This window comes from Nicotiana attenuata, chromosome 9 (genome assembly GCF_001879085.1).
Source record: "Nicotiana attenuata strain UT chromosome 9, NIATTr2, whole genome shotgun sequence".
NCBI lineage: Eukaryota > Viridiplantae > Streptophyta > Magnoliopsida > Solanales > Solanaceae > Nicotiana > Nicotiana attenuata.
The window spans coordinates 5499054-5509432 of record NC_031997.1 but is presented as its reverse complement, the minus strand read 5'-3'; the positions used below and the strand labels follow the sequence as shown (position 1 = coordinate 5509432).

General features: G+C 37.2%; 1 protein-coding gene across 1 annotated transcript; it reads left to right on the top strand.

Annotated features, from left to right (window-relative positions):
- Window positions 4972–9754, top strand: LOC109232007 (cation/H(+) antiporter 18-like). The gene is made up of 5 exons (XM_019397635.1): window positions 4972–5141; window positions 5241–5499; window positions 6967–7420; window positions 7536–8080; window positions 8382–9754. Exons 2-5 carry the CDS (start codon window positions 5314–5316, stop codon window positions 9600–9602), a joined length of 2406 nt encoding a protein of 801 aa, XP_019253180.1. The 5' UTR covers window positions 4972–5141; window positions 5241–5313; the 3' UTR covers window positions 9603–9754.

The following is a 10379-nucleotide window of genomic DNA, read 5'->3' as shown; positions in this document are numbered from 1 at the left end:
AGTTGGAAGTTAGAGCTCCCATAATGAAATCCGGCTAAAAGAGGAGTGTTCCGACGCACAAGGTAAGAAGGGGCGGAGAACTTAAGAAGTGCGGTCCGCAGAAGGATTTCTGCGACCGTAGAAGAAAATGCGGACCGCACAATTCCATCTACGGCCGCAGACCAAGCAAAAGAGCCCAGTAGAGTTTTAGCCAATGTGCGGACCGCACATGAATTGTGCGTCCGCAGAATAAGGTCTACACTGACAAATGATTCAGAGTTCAGAGAGTGTGCAAAAGACCAAGACCTGAAGCCTTGCTGAAGTGCGAACCACACAAGAATTGTGCGGCCATAGAAGATGCTTTGCACTGCAATCCAGAATTGTGCTGCTACAGAATCCAAGACCCTGTCAGTTGAAGCAATTTTCGCACCGCACATGGAATTGTGCGGCCGCAAAACCTCCCGAGAGGTATTTTTGTCAGCAAATTTTAGGCCACTATAAATAGACGAGTTTCACATTTTTAGATCAAGTTTCGAAGTTTGAGCTGCTGTAACTGTTACATTTTGCCATTTTAGGAAGTTTGTGATTATTTTAGGTCTCAAACATCATGTTTTATCATTTTAATCTTATATTATGAGTTTAATTAGCATTTCTTCTTTGTTTTCTTTATTTCTCACTATGAGTAGCTAGACTCTTACTAGGGTTGTGACCCAACCCTAGTGTGTAAACCTTATGGGTACTTAATTTAATGCTTGTTTATGATTGTGTGTTGATTATTTAGCTTAGTTTATGCTTCTATTTTAGTATCAATTGTTGCAAACATTGATTCATGTCTTTTTGACTTGGTCTCTACTTGAGAAAGAGCAACCTAGTCTAGGATAACTTGGCTAACAAAGAATTGGGATAATTAATGATTTGATTAGCCTAATTAAAGGGTTCAAACGAGAGATAGTGAGAACCCGACTTGAGCTCATATCAACTAATTATTTTGATACCTATTTGGGCTTGAGAAAGCCAAAATTGGGCAAAATCACTCTTTGACCAAGAGGTATTGAGTGGGTAATGTAGAGTTGAGAGCTATAATACACCCCAATCAAAAAAATAAGTGTTAACGTATTTAACCCATTAAGTGGAAACCTAGGATATGGTCACATCCCTAGGCTTTTTAACTATTTGGAAAAACACCAAAAACAATCATTCGCTTCTAGTTTCTTTTCTTAGCTTATAATTGCTAAAGTAAAATTAGAATTAGAAATCAAAACCTGTTGTTGGAAGTGCAATTAAGTTATTCCATTCGCCTTCGTCAAGTGTATACTCCTAACACCCATAGTAACTCCCTGTGGAAATCGACCCCGACTCTTATTGGGTATTATTCTTCCAACGACCATTTCCACTCACTATTGAGTGCGGATTAGATGTGGATCAGCAGTCGTCATAGAATAAAAATTAAACCAAAAAAGGAGTGGACACTCACCGTGAGAACGAGCCTCCTACTTTCCTTTGGAGAGCTTATGCCACTCACGCTCGGGGTAGATGAGTTGCTTGCATATGCCCTCGACCTACTCCGTACAATGCGGGACCGTGTTGGGGACTCGGGAAATGACTATATGTCAAATGAAACAAATAATGAGAAAGAAGAGTAGATACAAAAATGTACTTTGAGGACTTAAGAGGAAGTAAACTCACGTTTTAGGTTCAACTTCTTGGGGAACGACATGAGCTCGAAAGGAATCTCGGTCTTTATCAAAACAAACCTACGCTGCCAGCCTCGGTCTATGTCCTTGTCTATGCAGGAGAAGGGAGCTTTGTTTGCCCGACGGGCAAGTTTGATTAACCCCCCTCAGAAGATTTGGGGGCTATAAACTTGAAGCAGGTGGGAGACCGTGAATCGAGGCTCCTCCGTGTTGTTAGCGAAGTGACGAAGAAGGGTCGTGATCCTCCATAAAGATAGATAAATCTGCCCGAGGCATACCTCTTACAGAACTCGAGGATCACCGTATCTACCGGACCGAACATGAAAGGATATGCGTAAATGCTTAAATATCATTCCACGTGTGTCGTGATGTCCTCATCGGGACTGGGAACGACTATGTCTTTGCCTTCCCATTTGCAGTCCTCTCAGACTACTTTAAGTGTCTCCTCAGTGATGGAGCAAACATACCTCCACGCTTCCTCACCTTGGTCTCCTTGTGCGGAGGCTTTCTCGACCTTAAAGTCGTTATTTATGGAGCAGTCTCCCGGGATGAACTCGTTAAGGAGAGGTCTCGGGGCTACCACCGGAAGCGCTGCCTCGTTGTCGGTGGGCGGGGAAGAAGTTGTAGGTGCAGTGTTTTAGGGTACCGATTTTTAGGCCTTAGCCATCTCTATCTGAGAATGTGAATATTTGAAGACAACATGAACGTTTGAAGATGAAATATGAAGATGTGAAGAACGGTTATGAAGATTTGAAGGATTGATGAATAGATGAAAAACTAGAGGGTAATTTGAGGAAGTTCGAAATCAGAAAGTAAAAAGGTGAAACAAGGAAACTAGAGCTTTTGTAGGAAAGGAATATAAATGCATGACGTTTCACATTCGGTAACTACCGAGGATGATCAACTGGCGGCTAACGCGTGTCCAAAATCAGAGCGACGTGACTAATGGGACATTTCGTCAACTTGCTTATGGCGTGCGTAGGAAGGAACTGGAGTCAACTAGTCAGTTCCCATCGCTCCTATAATCTACCCTTCGAGAAGTGAGAGGACTATCTGTGTACAGGTAAGATCGGGGATAAAGTTACCTTAAATTTTCCGTTGAGAATCAAGGAACAGCGTTACTCATTACTAGCTCGAGTAAGACCGAGGGTGTCCGCACATCGGAACCAGGAGCAAACAGATGACACGTCTCGAATATGATCGAATCCGGAGAGTTCCCAGCTCGAGCAATACGAAGAACCAAGGGTAAAGGAAGAAACTGTTAAAGAAGGCAAACGGAGAGCCGAAATATTCGTCATCAACCGGATATTACGGTGCGGATCGCGCCCGATATTGGCTGTAGATCGTGTTTTCATTAGAGAAAAAGAAAGGAAGAATTTTTACCTTATTTTGACTTGTATTGGGGTTAAAACTCCCCTACTATAGAAATGAGACAACCTTTTCATTTTTGAGATCACCGTTGGCACGCATATCAAAACAATATAGTTTACTTTTGTCTTTTAGTAATTGTTCAAATGTTCTTCGGCTGTTCATCCGTCCAGTTGCAACCGAGCACCATTTCGAGGGCTCGATTGGGACCGGTCCTTAGCATTTGAATCTAACGCCAGGCTTAATTATTTTGTCACATTTGGTTTGATCGTTTTGTCTCCTATTAATTCAATTACCAATTGTTCTTTGATCATTCATATTAAATTAAACTACGTATTATTTAAACCGTGTACAAATTTAATTGTTATCCTTTTTAAGAGTAAACAATACATAATAAGGTGTATAACTAATAAATGTATTAGCTATACATAGGTTAGAAAATATTACCAAATACGAGATTAGTAATACCAAAAGTAATACATATATTATTTTCCCTAGTACATCCTACCGAACAACCCGTAAAGGAGATTACTGTTCATTTAAGTCTTTAGCTTCTCAGAGTTATACCAAAAAGTAAGCAGGAAAAAGAAATTGACTCGGCAACATGACATGATGCAAAGAACGATAATATGTACTAATGTTTATTATAGTTGACCACAATAATTGTATCTAAAAAAGAAATTGGGAGAATGGAAAAAAAAAATGTTAAGCTTAATTAGATGTAGGATGCTGGCATTATGTCGTACTAAAATATTTTTATATCTAATTGACTCGTGAATTTTATTACAACGTGCTTTAATCTAAAGGCCTCTCCCATTCCTCAGGGTCCCACCACCATTAACCCCGGCCCCATTTCAGAAATAGACGTGTGTGATTTTATCAGAAATTAACATTTCTTAGAAACCCTTTAGTCGACTTTTTATTTTTATTTTAATACTATATATTATATGATGCTCCATCTGTCCCAAATATTTGTCAAACTAAGCGTTCTTTGATTTCCTATATGCACTATTCACCTTTTCTAATTGAAGAAAAATTTAATTTACCTTTTTTCAGCATCAGTTTCAGCATGCTTAAATTTTAACTGCAAAAAAAATGAATTAATCTACGTTTGATTAACTTCCACGTTAATTAGTCAAATTAACTTTTAAAAAGGGAAAGTCTTTAACAAAATAAAGAAGGAAAGGACAAAATTAGTTTTGGTTTCTTTTGTATTAGAATAGTGTGAAGTAGGTGGAGTAAAATTGTTGTGTAAGAAAAACTCAAGTGACACTCTGATACTTGATCATGCAATACCCTTGACTTAGACATTTTATGCATAGCCATGAAAATCATGTTTGGATATGGTTGAGTTAATGAAAACATGATCGGATCGAAAAGAAAAGAAAAGAAAGTTAAAGAAGGATTGAAACCAAAAGGTCACACAGATCACAATCGAACTTCAAATAAGATATACAAATGATAGTAACGTGATTAGTATACTGTTTAAATGACTAATATGATAAGATGAGTATTTTATCTAAATACATATCAATAGATTAACATAACGAGTTAATTAATTGCTATATGGCGCGAGTACAAGGAAATAGAGTCGCAATTTCAATGGTCAAAACATGGAGAAATTAAAAATAATTACAGAAAATAATTCCGTTAGAAGGAAAAAAAGATCATAATTGATATATGCTGGAAACTAAAGCCGAAAAAGGAAAACTAGAGAGAGAGAGAGAGAGAGAGAGAGAGAGAGAGAGAGAGAGAGAGAGAGAGAGAGAGAGAGAGAGGTAATGAATAATGTGATGAAAATAATTGCTAAAACATTGTTGACTTATATTATTAGGTTTATCCACCAGGGGTATTATCGACAAATTAAATTTTGGTGGCTCCATATAAATACTGGAGTTGAAGGCCCTGTGTAGGACAAACCACTCTTTAAATTGCCAAAGGCAAGTTTCTATTCATTGGTTCCTCACTCTTTGGAATACTAAGCTTTTGCTCTTTTGTCCTGCACTTCTTTCTCTGCACTCTATTGGCACATAAATGTTGTGGTTATCAGCTTCAATTCAACAATCTGAACGTTTAAAAGATTTCCAAAGTATTTAGCAGGTAACATGTCGTATTTAATTTCTATGTAACTAATTTTACTTATTATGAATAATTGGCTGTAATTATCTTTTAGGTAAAATTGTTTTACTACATATGCAGATATTGAAAGAAGATTTAAGGTTTTGCTGGATCTGGTTGGATTTAGTTAAGGTTGTTTTACTTGGAGGTCAACATGGCGGCTAAATGTGAATCATCACCAATGCATGCTACCTCTAGCGGAGTACTCCAAGGGGATAATCCGCTGCATTATGCACTGCCTCTGGCGATTGTACAGATATGCTTGGTGCTTGTACTCACTCGAGTCCTAGCCTATATTCTCCGACCATTGAGACAACCGCGTGTTGTTGCTGAGATTATTGTAAGTCTTTCCTTTCTTATCTTCTCTCTCATAGCTTAAGCTTGAAACTAGTTTTACGATCTCCATCACCGGAAAAGGAAAGGAAAAAAAAGGAGATAGATATTGTCCCTCCTTCTTTTGGTCCAAAATAATGTTAAGTTTTTATTAAAATAATATTTTATCGATTTTATTTTATGTGATACTCCTATTTTTTTTTTTTTTTTTTGTTCTTTTTAAGATGTTCTAAGAAGATTAATATATTCTATATTCGGAAAAAGACCAAAATGATTGGCGTCCTATTATGCTACTTTGTTTGTCCAAAGTCACATGAGACCTAGTCTTCTCTAGTTAGTTTTTTTTTTTTTAAAACTCAAACTTATAATGAGCAATTCCTAGCTCGTATTTTGTGTTAATTCTTCTTTAGAATATATCATATATCGTTCAACTTTTAACTCCACTCATTTACGTACTGAGGCAAACAAGAGTGCTATTTTTTGAAGAAGAGTTTAGTTTATTGGTTTCTTTCTCCAAGTGTCCCTATATGATCTTTAACAAATTAATTATTGTCGCCTCAAAGTTCAAAGGATTAACTGGCGTAAAATGATTGGTATTACATTAATTCACGCGTCCAAACTTTTCTTGTTAATAAAATAAAGTCCCACTTAAGCACACGTCCTCTATTATTATTTATTCTTATTGTTTTTTTTTCAAACGTAACTTGTGTAGGCTTTAATTAACCTGGCTATTGGGAAGCAACACTTCGGAAGATGCTGTGTAGAACATTAGTTCATATATGAGATCATAATATCCAAATTAATTTGGTGATTGCCCATCCTGTTGACTTTACAACATGCATTTATAATTAGGTGAAGGAAATTATATTATAGTGAGATGCGAATCTTGAGGTACCTCTGCATCCAATTGTGGAAATTATAAGTTTTAGTACTTAAAATGGAGGGAGTTGTTATAGTTGATGACTAGTTGTTCTGTCCTGCATCCCTTTTTGAATTTTGATCAGAGGTTGATGAATGAAAGAGAATCAACTGAAAAATATTAAAACTATAAAACTTATATGAACCATTTTGATAAATTTTCTGTGGGATGAGAAATAACTAATTTCTTTCTTCCTTGCTAATATATACTGATAAATACATGTCGATGTTAGAAGTCAAATTTTTTTATTAACAATTTATGGTTTCGTGAAAATACTTCTCTGTGTGGTCGCATTATATTTGTTTCAGAAAATAACATCATCCCGGAACAGTATACTCTCCGGGGTTTAAAAGAATTTATTAAAATTTACTATCACAGGGTTTAAAGAATGTCATCGTGTTATAAGTATACATTTTAAATTATTTAATATTGTATACGTACACATAGTTCAGTCCGAAAGCAACATATTCAATAGAACCCAAAGTACCCGCCATAAGTCCGCCATTTTTCTGGTGCCATTTTCGAAAAGGTGACAATTGATTTTTGTTTTGGCAGGGAGGAATTCTACTAGGTCCTTCTGCTCTTGGACGCAACCAAAAGTATTTGAATGCGATATTTCCAAAAAGTAGCCTCACAGTGTTGGATACATTGGCTAACCTTGGCCTCCTATTCTTTCTTTTCCTCGTTGGGACTGAGTTAGACCCAAGGTCTCTTCGTCGAACTGGAAAAGAAGCACTAAGTATTGCTCTTGCTGGAATCACTCTCCCTTTCGTATTAGGAATTGGAACATCTTTTGCTTTCCGAGCCACAATTGCCGAAGGGGTTAATCAAGGCCCTTTTCTAGTTTTCATGGGAGTTGCACTGTCTATTACTGCCTTCCCTGTTTTGGCTCGTATTTTAGCTGAACTCAAGCTTTTGACGACCGATGTTGGCCGAATGGCGATGTCTGCTGCTGCGGTCAATGATGTGGCTGCATGGATTCTACTCGCTCTTGCTATTGCACTTTCAGGTTAGAGGCGGATGTAGCATTTTTTTAAGGTTCAATTGAACTCAGTATTTTAACACGGAAAACCGCTAAAATATGAATATATCAAATTTAAATTTTTGATCGGCTTCTGTTTCAGGTTCTGGTTCTCCCATAGTTTCATTATGGGTCCTCTTATGTGGGACAGGATTTGTCCTGATTAGCATATTCACTGCACCTATAATATTCAATTGGATGGCAAGGCAATGTTCAGAGGGAGAGCCAGTGAATGAGTTATATGTGTGCGCTACATTGGCAATTGTTTTGGCTGCAGGATTTGTTACTGATGCAATTGGTATTCATGCTCTATTTGGAGCTTTTGTGATTGGGGTTCTTGTACCAAAAGAAGGGCCATTTGCAGGTGCTCTAGTTGAAAAAGTGGAGGATCTTGTGTCTGGACTATTTCTTCCACTATATTTTGTGTCTAGTGGATTAAAAACAAATGTAGCCACTATTCAAGGAGCTCAATCTTGGGGTCTTCTTGTTCTAGTCATTGCTACTTCATGTTTTGGCAAGATTGTTGGTACTGTTTTTGTCTCTCTCATGTGCAAGTTGTCTCTTCAAGAATCTTTAGCTCTTGGTTTCTTAATGAACACTAAAGGGTTAGTGGAACTCATTGTCCTTAACATTGGCAAAGATAAAGGGGTAAGCTTCATTTCAACTATTTTATATGGTACTCTTTAATCTGTCCAAAAACATATAGTAACACCATTTTATATTTAAAAACTCTTTAACTTTAAACTTTTTATCTCGATCTTAATGAAATGCTCTTATTATAGGCATAAAAATACCATGGCATTACTTTAGTATATAGTCTTTCTTTCTGTAATATTTTGTTCAGTCAAACACCATCTTATAAATGAATAAAACAGATGGAGTAGATTTTCATTATATTTGATCTTTCGAGTTGCACGTAAACTAATATCGTGTCGGATTAATTTTGTAGGTATTGAACGATCAAATATTTGCGATCATGGTGTTAATGGCTCTCTTCACAACATTCATGACAACTCCAATAGTCATAGCCATATATAAGCCAGCCAAAATGGCTGTAACGGAATACAAGCACAGAACAATAATGAGGAAAGAGACAAGCAAAGCGCAACTCCGAATCTTGACATGTTTTCACGGCACAAGAAATATTCCAACACTGATAAATCTCATCGAAGCCTCTCGAGGAACAGAGAAAAAGGAAGGACTTCGCGTCTACGCGATGCACCTCTTGGAGCTTACTGAAAGATCCTCAGCAATTCTAATGGTTCACAAGGCCAGAAAGAACGGGCTTCCCTTTTGGAATAAAGGACAAGTAGGGGAATCAAACCAAGTCATTGTCGCATTTGAGACATTCGGACAACTCAGTAAGGTGTCAATTCGACCAACAACTGCAATCTCTGCTATGACAAGTATGCATGAGGACATAATTGCTAGCGCGGAGAGAAAAAGAGTTTCAATGATAATTTTACCGTTCCATAAACATCAGAGAATTGACGGACATTTTGAAACAACACGAGCTGATCTTAGACTCGTCAATCGAAGAGTTCTACAACACGCGCCGTGTTCGGTTAGCATCTTAATTGACCGTGGGCTCGGCGGAGCATCTCATGTATCTGCTAGCGAAGTTGATTATTCGGTACTGGTTTTGTACTTTGGCGGTCAAGATGACCGTGAAGCGCTCGCTTATGGAATGCGCATGGCGGAGCATCCTGGCATTACTTTAACCCTAGTCCGTTTTGTAACGGACCCTGAGGTTGTTGGGCCCACTGTCCACGTGGACATCATCGATGACTCTGGCCTCGAGGCCGAGTTAACTGATGAAGAATTTCTTGCGGACTTAAAGCAGAAATCAAGTGGTGACGGTTCAATCATTTTCGAGGAGATTACAGTGAGAGATGCTACAGAAACTATAGAAGCAATTCGCGCGTATAAAAAGTGTAACCTGTTCCTAGTCGGGAGAATGTCTGAGGGTCAATTGGTTTCGGCATTTGATACAAGGACTGACTGTCCAGAATTGGGGCCTTTAGGAAACTTGTTAATTTCCCCTGAATTTTCAGCAACAGCATCAGTTTTAGTGGTGCAGAAATATCGTAGCGAGTTATCTCAAGATTCGCTCAGCACTTTGAAGGAAGGAGCTTCAGCAAAAGGAGATGATGATGAAACTGAAATTTAGTTTATTGCATGTCATGATCAATAAGGAAAGGTTATGTCCATATGTGCCTCTCGTTTTTCCTTCTTATGCAATTGTTGTATCTTGCAACGGAAAGCTGTAAATTCTCAGGTTTCTATTAGAATTCACATGAAGCATATGCAGTTGCTATTAAACTTCTTGCCTCCAAGCAATATGATATTCTAAACTAATTTTGTTTTAAGAAAAATTGATTTTGATCGTATGGTCGATGCTCCATACAATTAACTAACGTCCGTTTCCTATAGTAAAAAAAAATTACCTTATCCTTTCATTTTTACAAGATAGTGTTACACTGACTTTCCTTGAACGGAAACGGGAAATTTACTATCGGTTGTACTTAACTAAGTAAATCAGTGTAATTAAATTGTTAAGATATTTGTATGTAAGTTAAAAATGCAAAGATTTTCTCTCTGTTAGTAACCTCAATTATTGAATGTTGGAATGAAACAGGTTTCAAACGAATGAAATGAACTGTACAAATTCATATACATTACACCCGCTAGCTTGGATCGATCTCGTGTTGTTATTTTTGTGGTTGTTTATTATATCTAGAGAAGAGTAAATTAATGTATAAAGCTTTATGTAAAACACATGACCTTTAGTTCAAATATTACAATTCTGTTTATAGTTTTTGCCCATTCACATATTTCAGTAATCTAGACAAAATTGTTTTGTTTGCTTAATTTGTAGTTAATCAAGTTCCATTTCATATTTTAATAGTAACAGTAATCGTTATATTAAATGAATCACGTCATATAA